A 17967-nucleotide genomic window follows, 5' to 3' on the forward strand; every position below is an offset into this window, starting at 1 on the left:
TGGCTGTGCCACACAGCATGCAAGATCTTCATTCCTTCGACCAGGGATCAAACCCGTGCTCCCTTCATTGGGTACATGGAGTCTTAACTATTGGATTACGAGGAAAGTCCCTGATAGGCACTTATTTTGGTGCCTCCTAGAGACTCCTTGGTTGAAGCTCTGCACACACCTCCTATGCTCTGTAGTCTCTGGGCCCATGATGGCAGTAAGCTACCCAGGGTCTTCTGGTACAAAGTGTTGTCTGTTTCAATGTCACAACATGCCATGTGAGAAACAACTGCTGGATGCTTACTCAACCCTTTTGTAAAGGAAAGCTTTCACAGGACCTGAACCTGTGACACTCTGTACCCAGTTACCTTATTTCCTTGGTTATTAAAGCAGCACAACACCCAGGAAACTCAGTGTGACAGCAAGGCCTTGATACATGATAGATGTGTTCCTGAAGCTCTGGTGTTTCCCACCTGCAGGAAGGTGGCCTTGGTCCTCAGTCTCTTGACAAAGGTCACAGCACTCCTCTCCTCGATGCTTGGCTACTTGGGCATACACCTGGGATCAACCAGAAGATTCTTGGGAGTCCTTTGAACTGCACAGAGATCAAACCAGCCAATCCTAAAGGAAATGAACCCTGAATATTCACTGGATAGATTGATGCTGAAGCTGAAGCTCCAATACTTTGGCCATTTGATGCAAAGAGCTGACTCACTGGAATAGATCCTCATGCTGGGAAAGACTTAAGGCAAGAGGAGAATGGGGGGTGCAGAGGATGAGATGGTTAGATAACATCACCAACTCAATGAATATGAATTTGAGAAAACTCTGGGAGATCTTGGAGGACAGAGGAAGCTGGCATGGGGTGGCAAAGAGTGGGAAATGACTTGGTGACTGAACAAGTTAACAATGGGAGATCGCACACTTTATTTACAGTAATGCCACCAGTACATGTGTACATGTGATAGAGCTCTCTGGAGGACGCCATTCAGAAAATTTTGGGTACACTTCCTCAGTCATGTCTGACAGATACTCTGTCAGATGTTAGATGCAGATGTATTTGGATTTTCTTAACTGGATGCTATTGTTTGGGCGTCATGATCTGGACTAGTGGGTACACGATCTCTGTCCTTCACAGGCACAAGCAGCAGGTCCAACACGTTCACAGCAACAGAATTTCCCCAGACCATGATGCCAGAGCCACACACGCCATCCTGATCCTGGTGAGCTTCTTTGACTTTTTACTCTCTTCCATTTCAACTCTTTCTGTTGCTATGATTGTAAATCCAGGCCACTGACTGATGGACACTGTGCTACTTACTAGCTTCCTTCACGTTTCCCAGCTTCCAGCTCCTTTGTGCTTATCAGCAGTAACATTTGTTTCTCTAAGTTCTTTGCCTTCTGCACCAGAGAAAAATGCTTTTCCTACTCTTGTTAAACATCTGTAAGTTTTTCTCTCATTTTGGCATTTGGATAAACTACACATTTTTGGGGTTTTTTTTGCTTTTTAAAATTAATTTTTATTCTTTTAAAATAGGTGATTATCATGTGCAATATATTCTGCTACATCCTGGGGTAAAATGGTTAAGAAGTATATTCCTGCCTTCTATTACTAAGAGTGAAAAACTTAAGTTATATGGTAATTAATTAACCTAATTATGCTTCATTATCTAGTAGGGTGTCCTGGGAAAATGGAAAGAAACATCAAACTGGGAGATACAATTTGTTACCATGTGCTTGTTTGCACCACAGGGACACGATCCGCTTTGCTCCCCCACCAGACACCTCCCATTTAGGAATGTTTATGAAATGAAGGAAATTCATCTCAGGTAGGCCACTGGTTCATAATAGCTACAAGCCTGCAAGCCCTTACTGGCATTTTTATTTCTAGTCCCCATGCCCTTATCAATGGCCAGAGAGGTCATGGCCAAAGTGACATGGCACATGTGGTTAAGCAGCCAAGTGACTATTTTTTTCTCATATAGCAAAATATACTAGCTTCTCATGTGATACTCAAATGTGTCCTGCTTCTGTGTGAAAGCAAACTGAACAAATCAAGAGCCAGACATCCTCCACATGGCTGAACACCCCTGGAGGCAATGTTTCTCTTCCTTCATCATCACAGCAGCAGGCACTAAGCAACTAGAGGCCACCCCTATATCATGAGGTCCAAAGTTATTCAAAGCAACCAGTCCTAAGTTGTTTACTCTGCTCTGCCAGGCCTTTGCCACAGAACCTCAACACAGACAGTGGTCTGAACACTCCCCACTCCTGCCTTATGTCTCATGACTACCCTGATAACTTTCCCATGTGTTTCCAGGATCTGTGAGCATCACTGTTTTCCTGTTGTTTTTTTTCTTGTAGCCACACCTGACTGACCATCTCATAAATAATATAAATCACTTTCACAGATACTCCCTTTATTAAATGTCTGCTGGTTTGTACCATCCAGAAAATACAATCTTAACAATTCTCTGTGGAAAATTCACCTGTTTATTTTTTATTTTTACATTTATTTTTAATTGCAGTAGATTTACAATATTATACTAGTTTCAAGTGTACAGCACAGTGATTCAGCATTTTACAGATTATACTCTACCAAATATTATTATACAATAATGGGTATAATTCTTTATCTGATACGATATAAACTTGTTGCTGTTCTAGAAATAGCAGTTTTTAATCTCTTAATCCCATATACTTAATTTGTCCCATCACACTTCTGTCTCTCCTTTGATAACCATTAGTTTGTTTTCTATATCTGTGTAGTTGCTAAGCCATGTCCAGCTCTTTGAGACCCCATGGACTGTAGCCTGCCAGGCTCCCCTGTCCATGGGATTCTCCAGGCAAGAATGCTGGAATGGGTTGCTATTTCCTCCTCCAAAGGATCATCCTGACCCAGGATTGAACCCACATCTCCTGCATTGGCAGGCAGGTTCTTTATCAGTGAGCCACCAGTGAAGCCCTTAAACCTGAGTTTGTTTCTGTTTTGCATGTGTATTCTTTTGTATTGTTTTTAAATTGTACATAAGAGATATCATATAGTATCATACAAGTCTCTTCTCTACTCTTGGCTGCCCTAAACCCAGTGCAATGTTGTGGCATGGAGGTGCTGGGAACAGAGCATTACCAGGTAGATAATGGGATCATTCATTCGCAGGAAAGCCACGAATGTTGCTTTCTAGTGGACAGTCATGACCACTGAACATGGAGTGCAGTGTATGAGCAGGACTCTTCAGGAGGGGGACAGGGACAGAGGATGGATTAGGTAGTCTTTGAGTTCCCAAAGCTGGGTTGGAAGGGAAAGAGGATTACAGTGACCAGACTCCCCTTGTCCTGAAAATAGGCAACCTGAATGACAGTGAATCCCAAATATCTGTCCATTGCTGAGAGGTAATAATTAGAAAACACACCCTTTCTGTGCCTCAAATCCCTCCCTAGAAATGGTCCATTTGCTGCCTGATGACTGCACTTGTGTCCTCCTACACTGTTACGACCCTCAACTCCAACACCAGTGCTCTCATTAGGTGCTTTTGTAAGGCCCCTTCTCCAGTGTGAACTCTCTGATAATCAAATAGACCTGATCTACTATTAAGATTTCCCACATTCACTGCACTCAAAAGGCCCTTCTCCAGTGTGAATTCTCTGATGATCAAAAAGACTGGATGTATTAATAAAAGATTTCCTTCATTCACTGCACTCATAAGTCCTTTCTCCACTGTGAACTCTGATGATACCGAAGGCCAGAGCTAGCAGAAGATTTCCCACATTCACTGAACTCATAAGGTTCTTCTCAATGGTGAACTCTCTGATGACACCGAAGGCCATAGCTAGCAGTAAAAGATTTCCCACATTTACTGCACTTGTAAGGTTTTTCTTTACTGTGAACTCTCTGGTGATACTGAAGGCTAGAGCTAGCAGTAAAAGATTTTCCACATTCACTGCACTCATAAGGTTTTTCTCCACTGTGAACTCTCTGATGATACCGAAGGCCATAGCTAGCAGTAAAAGACTTCCCACATTCACTGCACTCATAAGGCCTTTCTCCATTGTGAACTCTCTGATGACGAAGAAGGCTCGAACTGCTAGTGAAACATTTTCCACATTCACTGCACTTATAAGGCCTTTCTTCAGTGTGAACTCTCTGATGATTGCGAAGGCTCAACCTAACAATGAAAGATTTCCCACATTCACTGCACTCATGAGGCCTTTCTCCACTGTGAATTCTCTGATGATACCAAAGGCTAGAGCTAGCAGTAAAAGATTTCCCACATTCACTGCACTGATAAGGCTTTTCTCCAGTGTGGATTTTCCTACTGGAACTGAGGTGGTGCATTTGATTAAAGGATGTCCCATAGTCACTGTCCTTATACAGCCCTTCCCTGTTGTGAACTTTCTGATGATATCGGATGCCAGCCAGAGTTATAAAAGATTTCCCACATACATTACAGGTATACGGCCTTTCTCCTTTGTGAATTCTCTGATGTCTATGGAAATTGGAGTTGTTGATAAAAGATTTCCCACATTCATTGCACTTATAAGGCCTTTCTCCAGTGTGAATTCTTTGATGTACATAGAAAGAGGATTGATGGGTAAAACATTTTCCACATTGAGTGCATTCATATGGCCTTTCTCCTGTATGAATTCTCTGATGTCCAATGAAACGGTTCTTATAGGTAAAAGATTTATCACATTCCTTGCACTGATAAGGCCTTTCTCCAGTGTGGATTCGCCTATGAATCCTGAGATACTTTCTTTGGCCAAAGGATTTCCCACATTCAGGGCACTTGGAAGACCTTTCTCTAATGTGACTTTTCTGGTGCTGAACAAGGTTACTTTTGTGAGTGCTGCCTGTGAACTCACAAGACTGTTCACTAGTGAGGATTCTCTCATCTTGAACAAGTATGTCTGTGTGGCTGGAAGCTTTCTTGCCTTCTCCCCAGCTCTGATGGCTTTTTCCACTGTGAAAAACAGCTTCACACTCCTTACTGTTGTTTTGTTGATTCCTGGTGTTTTTGGCCTGTGTCTGAACTCCCATGTTGGCCACAAATTCCTTCCCAATCTCACTGTATGGGGAGAGACTTCCTGATGCATGGATTGTGCAGCTTTTCAAAAATGAGAGTTTCTCCAGAATATATTGTAAAAGATTCTCTCTCATGTGCTGCTTCTGGTGCTGCTGAATGTCTGCAGTGAAACAGAACTCTTTTCCATGTGCCCCACATGTGTTTTCTTTCTGTCTACTATTTGTTCCCTGCTCTTCAGTCAAGTGCAAAATGTTTTTCAAGATTAGGATGCATATCTTACAGGGCTGGACCTTCTCAGCAGATGAATCTGTCCTGGGAGTCCCCATCTGTGACACTCCTGCAGATTTGTTCTGTTCAAAAGGTGTCTCTTCATCCCCAACTCCAGGCCAAGAACCTAAAAACAATAGTGAAGTCTATATTGAGTTTAGTACAGGGAAAGGCCACCGTCACAGCTGTACATCTGACACTTGAAAGAATGAGTCCACAAGACTGTTTTCAGGAAATGGAGTTAGGGTCAGACTGAGGAAGCGGCTGCTCTGAGTTACAGGGCTTTAAGGTCACAGAATAGATGAGGTCTCACCAAACACAGGACACGAAGACTGGGTATGGAGCAAGGGTGGAAGGCCTTTTCTACAGTTCACACTTATCAATAGCTTCTGCCTGGACCACAACTGCTGGTGACCTTTTCTCTGCAGAACTGTATGTCCAGACCTCAGAAAATCTGAATGGAACAGGTACCTGGTGTTTAAGGAATATTAAGGGATACTCCTGTGTTTCAGGACATAAACACTGTCAGAAAATACTCTGGAGGAAACACTGTGAAGACCAATGAAGTAAACGGTTTAGAGAGGTTGTAGGGAATTAATCCCAGGCTGGAGTCAGAATAAAAATGAGAAGTAGGACTTCCCTGGTGGTACAGTGGGTAAGAATCCACCTGCCAATGGAGGGGACATGGATTCGAGGCTGGGTCTGCAACGATTCCACATTCTGCAGAGCAACCAATACCATGCACAGATACTGAGCCTGTGTGCTACAACTACTGAAGCTTGCAGGCCTACAGCCCATGCTCTGCAATGACAGAAGCTACCACAATGAGAAGCCCGCATACCACAACAAAGAGTAGCCCCCACTCGTCACAACTATAGAAAGCCTTTGCAAAGCAATAAAGATCCAGCCAAAGATAAAGAAATACCGAGAAGTATAAGAACTTGTAAGTTGGTAGTGTCAAGAATGGAGAAAAGACTATAGAAATGACTTGTGGCCACTGGTAATCACACTAAAAGCACTAGTCAAACAGGATAGGTTCTTGGAATGACTTGAACACAGATCTGACATGAAGTTATCCCAGCTGCCATTCAACTTGGCCAGGCTACCTGTGACTGCTTTGTGCTGAGACCAGTCATGTCCATCCTGTGAAGCATGAAGGACTGTCCACTCTCAGTTCAACAATTGCATGGAAGGCAAATGATACAACTCTTAATAGAACAGCAGGTCAGGTGAGTGGCCAACACCAGCCCAGAAGAACTCAGCACACAAAAAGGGACAATATTTAAATACTGCAAAAAGAAGCTCTGATGGAACCAGATAAAAGGATATGCAGCAGATGGAATACAAAAGGATTCCATCTCCTCGCCTTAACAATAACTGTGCTGACAGAATCCAATGGTAGATCTTGAAACTCAAATCTATTGAAGATCTGCAGTTTCCCAAGTTAAATTTATTTTAGTCAAGTTCAGTTCTTAGCCTCTGGAGCTGCCCATTCCCCAACCCAAAGTCCCACGGCGGGCTACTGTGTACATGTTTCTAGAGCAGACTGCACATCCTTTTCATGAGCCAGCATGGAAAATAAGGACCTAGTGAGTCCTCCAAATATCAGTGATCTACAGTCTGACTGCTGGCTGCTGCTCCTGAATGCATGTGAATAATACAGAGGTGGACACCCATTGCTGTAAATGGTACCACCGAATCTCCTCCCCCTCTGGCTGAAGACTCTAAGGGCCAGCATCTCACCTCCTGCTCTTCACTTTTCTGTTTTTCCCTTTTCAGAGTGAGACATCTGAGGACTAAGGCAATCAAAACCAAACACTGGGATTCCCTGGTGGTTCAGTGGTGAAGAATCCACCTGTCAATGCAGGAGATACAGGTTCAATCTCCGGTCTGGGAAGATCCCACATGCTGTGGAGCAACTACGTGCATGTGCCACAACTACTGAGCCCATGTGCTGCAATTACTGAAGCCCACACACCCTTGAGCCCATGCTCTGCAACAAGAGAAGCCAGAACAATGAGAAGCCCGTGCACTACTAGAGTGCAGCCCCTGCTCACAACAACAAGAAAAGCCTATGTTTCAACAAAGACCCCGCACAGACAATAAATGAATAATAATAAAAAAATCATAAAAGACAACCAATTATATTGTGGAATTTTAAGTCACGATGCACCCCCAAGGAAAGGCACACTGAAAAGCCTGTCAGTTTACATCTCATGTCAATACACAGGAAAGAGACACCCTAAAAACATCAAAAACAAGCAGAACCCCCCGCCCAGCAAACCCTGGCTAATGGTAAGCACAGTATCTCCAGAGTTACAACCATAAGATACCAATGTTCAGTTTTCAACAACAAAAACTCGCAAGGCATACAAAGAAAGAAAGGACAATAACAATCAACAGCTGCTGTACCTCATAAAAAGGTACAAAAAGAATAGATGTTAAACTGAGCTTAGTTGCTCACTCATGTCCAACTGTTTGCAACCCTATGGACTGTAGGCTGCCAGGCTCCTCTGTCCATGGGGAGTCTCCGGGCAAGAATACTGTAATGGGTTGCCACGCTCTCCTCCAGGGGACCTTTCCAACCCAGGAAGTGAACCCAGGTCTCCTGCATTGCAGGTGGATTCTTTACTGTCTGTGCCACCAGTAGAGCCCATAGTGACTAGAAAAAGATTTGAAACGAGAAGACACACATTGTGGAACATTATAATCAAACTGCTGAAGCTCAGAATCTTGAAACCAGTGAGAGAAATGACTCATCACAGACAAGGGTCCCAAAAAATATCACTAGGAGATTTCTCATGGGAAACCTGAGAAGGCCAGAAGACACTGGGCTGATATGTTCAGATGGCTGAAGGAAAAAAACCTGCCAACCAAGATTCCTTCAAAACTGAAGGAGAAATTAGAATATTCCCAGGTAAACAAAAGATGAGGAAGTTCAAGAAATGCTAAAGGGAGTCCTTCAGGTTGAACTGAAAAGTCACTAATGAGTAAAATGATACAGACAAAGCTGTACAGAAGCAGAAAAAAAAATTTTTTTTTGGCCTGCAAGCACAGCTCTCAGTATTTTAGTTCCAGACCATGGATTGAACCCAGACCCATGGCAGTGAGACTGCAGAGTCCTAACCACTGGACCACCAGGGAATTCCCAGAATTTTTTTTTTAATGTTATTGATGGTAAACTGGTATAAATTAAAATTAGCATGCTCTAGCTTTAGGATCGGAGAAGGCAATGGCAAGCCACTTCAGTACTCTTGCCTAGAAAATCCCATGGATGGAGGAGCCTGGTAGGCTGCAGTCCGTGGGGTCGCTAAGAGTCGGACACGACTGAGCGACTTCACTTTCACACACTGGAGAAGGAAATGGCAACCCACTCCAGTGTTCTTGCCTGGAGAATCCCAGGGATGGGGGAGCCTGGTGGGCTTCCGTCTATGGGGTCACACAGAGTCGGACACGACTGAAGTGACTTAGCAGCAGCAGCAGCTTTAGGATATTAAATGTAATCGCTATGGTAAATTAAAAAAAAGAAAAGTTTTATAATGTACACAAAGGAAATGAAAAGGGAATTAAGATATTTCACTACAAAAAAAAAATCAACTAAATACAAAAGGAGAAAATAACAAAAAGTAAGGAATGACAAAGCTCCAAGGCGTATACAGAAAACAAAGAGCAAGACGAAAAAAATACTTCTCATCAATAACTAAAGTAAAAAGATTAACCTCTCAGAGCAAAACACAGACTGGCAGAATATATTCAAAAAAAACGATCCAGGAAACTCCCTGGCAGTCCAGTGGTTAGGATTCCACACTTTCACTGCTGAGGGCATGGGTTCACTCCCTGGTCACAGAAGGAAGAATTCACAGGCTGTGTGGCACAATACAAGACGACAACAACAACTGTATGCTGTTGACAAAACACAAGTTGAAATTGAAAGGTAGATAAAGATACTTCATGCAAATAGTAACAAAAAGCACACAGGAGTAGCTATAAATCATACTAAACAATAAACATTTTAAATCTAAAAAGACTATGAAGGACATATATTTTGGGAAGATTCAATGTAAGATGATGCCATTAGTATACATATTCACACACTCAATAGTATATTACTGAAATATTTGACTGTGTGGATCACAAGAAACTATCACTTCATGGGAAATAGATGGGGAAACAGTGGAAACAGTGTCAGACTTTGTGTTTTGGGGCTCCAAAATCACTGCGGATGCTGATTGCAGCCATGAAATTAAAAGATGCTTATTCCTTGGAAGGAAAGTTATGACCAACCTAGATAGTATATTAAAAAAAAGAGACATTATTTTGCCAACCAAGGTCCGTCTAGTCAAGGCTATGGTTTTTCCAGTGGTTATGTATGGATGTGAGAGTTGGACTGTGAAGAAAGCTGATTGCCGAAGAATTGATGCTTTTGAACTGTGGTGCTGGAGAAGACTCTTGAGAGTCCCTTGTACCGCAAGGAGATCCAACCAGTCCATTCTAAAGGAGATCAATCCTGGGTGTTCATTGGAAGGACTGATGCTAAAGCTGAAACTCCAATACTTTGGCCACCTCATGCAACGAGTTGACTCACTGGAAAAGACTCTGATGCTGGGAAGGATTGGGGGTGGGAGGAGAAGGGAACGACAGAGAATGAGCTGGTTGGATGGCATCACCGACTTGATGGACATGAGTTTGAGTGAACTCTGGGAGTTGGTGATGGACAGGGAGGCCTGGCGTGCTATGATTCATGGGGTCGCAAAGAGTTGGACACGACTGGGCGACTGAACTGAACTGAACTGAAATACATGAAGCAAAAGCAGACAATCAAGAGGAGAAACAGATAGTTCTACAATAATATTTGGAAACTTCAATACTTTACTCTCAGTAATGGATAGGAACAGTAGATTTAATTAGATAAAGTTTATACCAACTTTCCTCTCTAACCACAACAGAATGAATATCTATAACATAACATATGGAAAACTGAAATATCTACAAATTTTTGGAAATAAATATGTTCAAGAAAATAATCACAAGGAAAATCAGAGAATATTTAATAGACCAATGAAAACAAAACACCAAATACTAAAACTACAGGATGCAGCAAGGCAGTACTAAAAAGAACATTTACAGCAATAAATGCTTATATTAAAAAAAGAAATGTCATAATCTTTACAACTTGATGAACTACAAAGAAAAAAAACACAAAAACAAATTAAGTAGACAAAGCATTCTGAAAAAGGAAATGATAAAGGGGATAAAGGTTGAAATTTTCAAAAAGGCTAGGAAACAATTCTCATAGCCATCAATAGTTCAGTGTTGAGTTCATGAATAGTTTTTAAAGTTTGGGACAAACTGTAGTATTTGCTATTTGAAGTACTATTTGTAATTGGCATATTACGATGTAACATTGATCTTCATTTCCAACTTAAAACGCCTAAAAATGCCTAACAGGTTTTTAGATTTGTGAATTTTAGTTGAAATGTATTTTACGATGTTACTAAACCTGCAGAAATATTGAAATATTTCAGAGAACTTATTCACTGTACATTTAATTTATTTTATTTATAAAAGTTATGAACTGTAGAAAGTTTTACTTGTTGGGTCAAATGCTTGTTGCTTCAAATGCTTGTTGCATTTGGTGCTAGTTACAAGAAAATCAATTACCTTCAATGTATAAATGCTATTAAGTTTTTAAAGGTCTCTGGAGTATAAGTAAGTTTGTTTAAAGAAATTTAGTCTATTCAACCTGAATCAGCTCTGTCAAACATTAATTAAAAGGCTCATTTTAAAAAAATAAATAAATAATGGTGGTGGGAGGGAGGGTTGGGAAGCTGGCTGGAGGTGGAGGTGGTGAAGTTTATAAATCTAATTAAAAATGAAGTTGCATTTCCATTTTCCAAATCCACCCATCCACCAGCGTACTGTGTCACTAGTCATTATGTACGATTTTACTTTGCGACAGAAACCATTACATTTAAAAATTCATTTCAGCAAGATGAGTTAGACACATGATGGATGCAGCTTTAATTCTGCCATATATTATTACAGTTAAAATGTAAATGATGAAAAATATTTTGTGCTTATCAGCATTTATGTGGAAATGTGTTTTACAGTGATATATGATGTTATATTTCTATTATTGTGATGAAAAAAAAAGCAATACAAAAAGACGAAGTGTTTATTAAAACATGAAAAAAAAAAGAAATAAATGGTTTTGCAGCACTGAAGAGATTATAGAAAGTAAATAAGCTAGATCAGACCTGTTTTATGTAGTAATTTTATAGTTTATTTTAATTATTTCAGTTGTAAAATATTGTTATACTGTTAATTAGTTCTGATTGTTCATATTAAACTATTGTAATGCAAAAAAATAAATAAATAAATAAAATTAAAAAAAAAAAAAAAGATCAGACAAATAAAATAGTCAGAACATTCTGTTCTTCTTAATAAGGTAACTGACAAAAAAAACAAGTGCTCAATTCCAGCCCTCTCTACACATGGCTGTCCCACCTAATGGAAGGAAAATAAATTGAAAGTAACGTGAAGTTCATAGTCCAGACACACAAGCTCATTAAAAGACTGATAAGTAAACATGCTATGAATGCTTCCAGTACTGTGCAGGCTTCCCTTCTCCACATCTTACCAACACATGAATAGCCTATTTATAGTGGTCCTTTTACCCCATACATCATGCCAGTTATCAAGAAAAAATTACACAGCATACTAAACGGTGAAAAGTAATCTGAAGAGACAAAGGAAACTTCAAAACCAGAATCAGCTATCACAAGGATGTTGTAATTATCACATTGAAAATACAAAACAAGTATGATAAATATGCTGATTAATGTTTGGTAGAATTGGGACTTTGTGATGGACAGCAAGTTTGGCATGCTGCAGTCCATGGGGTCACAAAAAGTTGGACATTTAAGAAATGGAAATAGGCTTATTGATACATTGGACACAGCTGAGGAAAGAATCTCTGTGCTTGATGTTCTCTTTGTAGAAACTTCCAAAACTGAAAAGCAAAGAGAAAAACGAAAGAAAGAAATGCAAATCAAAACTACAATGAGGTACCACCTCACATCAGGCAGAACGGCCATTACTAAGAAGTCGACAGGGGCTTCCCTGGTGGTTCATTGGCTAAGACTCCATGCTCCCTTGCTTACCAAAAAAAAAAAAAAAATAAGGGAATTAAGATTCCACAAGCTCCAGATAAGAGTTTGCATGTAGCACCTAAAAGCTCCCAGGTGTCCCAATTAAGACCCAGAATAGCCAAATAAATACTTACATACACGCATATTAAAAACAAAAGTCTACAAATAAATGCTATTGGTGCAGCTATTATGAAAAACAGTATAGATGTTCCTTAAAAAGTTAAAAGTAATGTTGCTATTATGATCCAGCAGTCTAACTCCTGGGCATATATCCAGCCAAAAATTATAATTCAAAAAGATATAGACTCCTGTGTTCACAGCAGTCGAGTCAGGCTCATGAAGATAAAAACAGAGAACACAAATTAATAACATAAAAAATTCAAAATAAAACATCACTGTTGATACCATGGAAAATTAAAAGAATAATAATGAAAAATATGAGCAATCTCCAACCCCATGAATTTGATCACCTAGATGCAAGGGATCAATTCCCTGAAAGATAGTCTACCAAAACCCACACGATAGATAATCTGAATAGGTCCCTGTCAATTAAAGAAAATGAATCAGGGGGCCTCACTGGGGTTCGAATGGTTAAGCTCTGTGCTTCCACTGCATGGGGCATGCATTCAATTCCTGGTCAGGGCCTAAGATCCTCCATGTTATGCAGTGTGGCCAAAAAGAAAATTCTTCCAAACATGTAATGAGAGAATGTATCATAATTCTCTACAATTCTCTACAATCTCTTTCAGAAGACAGAAACAAAGGGAATACCTCCCAACTCATTCTGTGAGATCAGTATTAATACCAAACCAAAAACTTTAAAAGAAAACTACAGAATAGTATCTCTCATGAACATAGACACAAAAAATTTAACAACTTTTAAAAACTGATTAAAAAACTGTGTAAAAAGAATTATATACCATGACCAACAGGGCAAGTGAACCTGGTTTAACATTTGAAAGTCCATTAACATAATACCTCAGTTCAGATCAGTTCAGTCGCTCAGTTGTGTCAGAACATAATACTTATCAATACTTAACACACACACACAATCTCATCAATTGCTGCAGAAAAAGGACTTTACAAAATCCAAGCTGCATTTATGATATATAAATACATCTACTAGTAAACTAAAATTAGAGGAAAAACTTCAAATTGATAACCTCAGTAAAACTCTCTAGCTATCATTATGCTTATTAGAGAAAAACTAGCTTTCCAACTAAGATAAATAAGAAGGGTGTTCTCTCTTACCACTCCTTTTCAAATTTTTATTGGAAGACAACTAATACGACGAGATGAGGCGTTTATACAAAAGGTATATTGATTGCTATCAAGTTATATAAGTTCTTATATTTTGGAATATTTACCCCTTAAATATATGGCTTGCAAATATTTTCTCCCATTAGGTAGGTTACCCTTTGATTTTGTTGATAGTTTCTTTTGCTGTTTAGAAGTTTTTTAATTTAATTAGGAAAAGGTATACTTATGGGGAAGGAAGGAATTGTCTTCACCCTCAGATGACACGATAAGGCACATCAAAAACCCCAAATATAGACACCCTGCCAAAAATATCCTAGAACTAGGAAGTAATTACAGGCCACTCTTGCCTTCTGAGATGGCCCACATTCTGGGTTCAGTTCAGTTCAGTTCAGTCACTCAGTCGTGTCCGACTCTTTGCGACCCCATGAATCACAGCACACCAGGCCTCCCTGTCCATCACCGACTCCCGGAGTTCACTCAAACTCATGTCCATCGAGTCGGTGATGCCATCCAGCCATCTCATTCTCTGCCATCCCCTTCTTCTCCCACCCCCAATCCTTCCCTGCATCAGAGTCTTTTCCAGTGAGTCAACTCATCGCATGAGGTGGCCAAAGTATTGGAGTTTCAGCTTTAGCATCAGTCCTTCCAATGAACACCCAGGATTGATCTCCTTTAGAACGGACTGGTTGGATCTCCTTGCAGTCCAAGGGACTCTCAAGAGTCTTCTCCAGCACCACAGTTCAAAAGCATCAATTCTTTGGCGATCAGCTTTCTTCACAGTCCAACTCTCACATCCATACATGACCACTGGAAAAACCATAGCCTTGACTAGACGGACCTTGGTTGGCAAAGTAATGTCTCTGCTTTTTAATATACTATCTAGGTACATTCTCGGTGTCTCTCTCTAAGCCTGCTTTCACTAAAAAACAACAAAGTTTTCAGGATACGAAGTTACAATATAAAAACCAATCACTGACCTACATACCAGCCCCACAAAAAACTGAAATTTGAGGCTAAAAACTCAATACCATGTACATTAGTACCAAAAAAGAGAAAAAGAAAGTGATATTTAGTTATAAATCTACCAAGACATGTACAAAGGGCAAAAGCTTCAAAATGTTGTATTTGAGCATGATTTCTTGTCTATGACAACAAAAACACAAGCAACAAAAGAATAAACGAGATACTGAACCTCAAAAAAAAAATGAGCATTTTTTTTGTTTCATACTTTTAACTTAAGTCATCTGTCAATTATACCTCAAGAAAGGTATAGGGGGGAAGGAAAAACCTATTGTATATCACAGGGAACTATAAACATAGTCACAAGGCAACCAGAGTACAACAAGGAATTAATATCCAGAATATATGGATGAAGTCTAGAACTCAACAACTAAAAAGCCAATCTGATGAAAAAAATGGGAAAAGAACCTGAATAGATATTTTTGAAAGATATACATGGGAATTCCCTGACAGTAGAGTAGTTAAGACTCTACACATTCACAGCCATAGGCCCAGGTTCAATCCCTGGTCAGAGAACTAAGATCCCAGAAGTCAACATGGCTTGGACCAAAAAAAAAAAAAAGATATACAAATGGCCAATAAGCACACCATAAGGGAAATGCAATGGAAATGGTAAAGATATACCACTACACATCCATTAGACGGTAATCATCAAAAGACAGAAAATAAAGCTGCAGGCATGTATGTAGGGAAACTGGAACCTTGAAAAAGGTTGTGGGAAGAATAGTTCACTGTCTGTTTAGTAGTGCCCATGTCAGTGACAACACTCTTCTGTACAGACAGGCACAAATAAATGTCAGATACATGGTAACCATGGTCCACATTTAAGAATGACAGAGCTGTCCCTGGGGAAAAGAAGAAAGGCAGAGCCTAGCTCAAGAGGATAGAGGAGAGAGCAGGGCCTTACCCAGCATGCATACAAGTGCAAAGTTCTCCAACATGACATCAAGGTACAGTTGTACCTGAGTCTCATCAAGAAGACACCATTCTTCCTGGGAGAAGTACACGGCCACATCCTCAAAGGTCACACGACTCTGGTATAACAGGAACAAATAAAATCATGAACAGTCTCACACTTTCCATCTTCTCACACATCTCCCCTATTGTCCAACCTGATGGAGTCTCCTGATACCTGGGGAAGAAAAACTCCCTCCTCTGATCTGAACTTCCCACTGCCCCTGGAACACACAGGCATTTAATTTCAAACTGAAATTCTGCTCTTCCTTGTTGTTTATTCCCACCAGAAAAAAAAGACCCGCACTTACCTTAACCAGCTTAGCCTTACCTCAAAGCCCTTCGACATACTGGTACGGGTTTCAATGTTCCATACTTCCTCCATAGAACCAGTGTGCACTTACTACCCCAGGCACGGGGTTGCCAAGGTCCACCCACTGTTCTAACAGTCTCCTGGTGGCTCTCCCTGCCTGGTCAGTTAGGAAGTCCACCCTCTGTCTTTGCAGCACCCCTCTCTACCTCTCCCCTTCATTCTCAATAAATTCGCTCCAATCTAAAATGCTTTCTGTCTGGAAATTCTTTTTCAACTAGAGCTTAGAATGCCACGACAGAAATTATTTCAGTGAGCCCAGACTCTCACATCTTTCCATACACAGAAAATTGCTTAATTTCTTGGGTTATCTGACTTTCCTTAACAATAATCTTTTGATGTTCAAACACTTGCCCTTTGTTGCAAAACTTATATATATGCTGGCTTTGTTAGAGGAAGCACACTGACTGAAACCGCCTGCCCTGGCCAGATACCATAGTAACTATTTGCATCAGTTGTTTTACAACAGGAGGTCCTGGTAAGGAACACTGGAACTAATAAGCCATCACCAACAGGGAGAGTTCAGGAAAGGTAAAAAAATTACACCAGGTGTCCAACCACCTACCAGAATCCTCCTCACTGGCATCCATCTTGGTTGAACAAGGTGTGCACCACCTGGAAGGACTCTGAGTCAGAATGACTGGCTAAAGACAACCAAAGCTAATCCCCTCACCATAAAACTCCAGACTACAACCCACGTGGCAGAGTTGTTGTCCTGGGTTCCCTTACCCTACTGCTCTCGGACCCAGAGCCCTTTCCCAATAAAATCTCTTGCTTTGCCAGCACAAGTGTCTCCTCGAACAATTCACTTCCCAGTGTTAGAGCCCACTTGCGGGCCCTGGAGGGGGTCCCCCTTCCTGCAACAGCTTCTCCCTTCACCTCCCAGGGTTCCTTGAGATGTCTCTTGGGCTGGAAATCCTAAAAATCCTCACGGAATACAACATAACTCAACTTCTGAGTTGTACTTTTTTTGAGGCCACAAACAACGTGAGCGGGAACCTGCTCACCTGGGGAGTTCACATTCTGTTGGGGAAACGGGCAGCGGAGAACCCGGAACTCACTGAACTTACTTGACCGGGGTCCTTCAGGGCAGGCACAGCCATCAGAGCTGCTTTCCACAGAGTGGTGCGGCGACCGTCCACTAGTCAGGTTGGACTTGGCGCGGACACACCCTGCAGGCGGCAGTGTCCCCAGTTCTTAGGCCGTCCCCTATGCAGTGCCTTTGAAAACGCCCCTTGGGCTCTCTCGGCCCGTAACAGGCCTCCCAACAACGCACGCTCAGCCCTTCCGTCCGGCTCCACAGACTTCAGAGCAATCAAAATGTCCGCCAGGAAGACACCTGGAGCCCCTCCCCGGAAACGCTCCCTTTCTGTATTTTCATTGGATAAACGTCGCTGCTCCATGGAGCATCACTTCTGGGTAATGTAGTTCTAAGGGCTGCAGGAAGAATGGTCCACACCTGAAACATTGGGGCAGAAAAAGCCAAGATGAATTGCCAGGAGAGCTGAGAAGTGACCTCTAGGACTGGAGAAGGAATTCATCCTTCCAAAGGGAGAAGGGGAACCATTAGAACATGTAGCCTTTTTGTCCTTAGGCACAGATTTCATTGTTGAGACTGTGGATCTGGTGAGAAACTGCAGTGAGATGTTGGGAGGGAGGTGAGGGGCCAAAGGCAAAAGTGGAGGTTTTGTTCGTACTGCACTAGGTCTTCGGAGAAGGCAATGGCAAGCCACTCAGTACTCTTGCCTAGAAAATCCCGTGGATGGAGGAGCCTGGTAGGCTGCAGTCCATGGGGTCGCTAAGGGTCGGACACAACTGAGTGACTTCACTTTCACTTTTCACTTTCACACATTGGAGAAGGAAATGGCAACCCACTCCAGTGTTCTTGCCTGGAGAATCCCAGGGAAGGGGGAGCCTGGTGGGCTGCCGTCTA

General features: G+C 41.3%; 1 protein-coding gene across 1 annotated transcript; it reads right to left on the reverse strand.

Moving 5' to 3' along the window:
• Positions 1-253: 253 nt before the first annotated feature.
• LOC129546377 (uncharacterized) lies at positions 254-17338 on the reverse strand. The gene is made up of 3 exons (XM_055411275.2): positions 17105-17338; positions 15618-15744; positions 254-5406 (listed from the first exon to the last, which is right to left on the reverse strand). The coding sequence occupies exons 1-3, from the start codon at positions 17135-17137 to the stop codon at positions 3782-3784; spliced, it is 1785 nt and encodes a 594-aa protein (XP_055267250.1). The 5' UTR covers positions 17138-17338; the 3' UTR covers positions 254-3781.
• Positions 17339-17967: the final 629 nt, after the last annotated feature.

Source organism: Moschus berezovskii, chromosome 22 (assembly GCF_049115385.1).
Source record: "Moschus berezovskii isolate FMDL1 chromosome 22, NW_MosBer_1.0, whole genome shotgun sequence".
In the NCBI taxonomy this organism is placed as follows: domain Eukaryota; kingdom Metazoa; phylum Chordata; class Mammalia; order Artiodactyla; family Moschidae; genus Moschus; species Moschus berezovskii.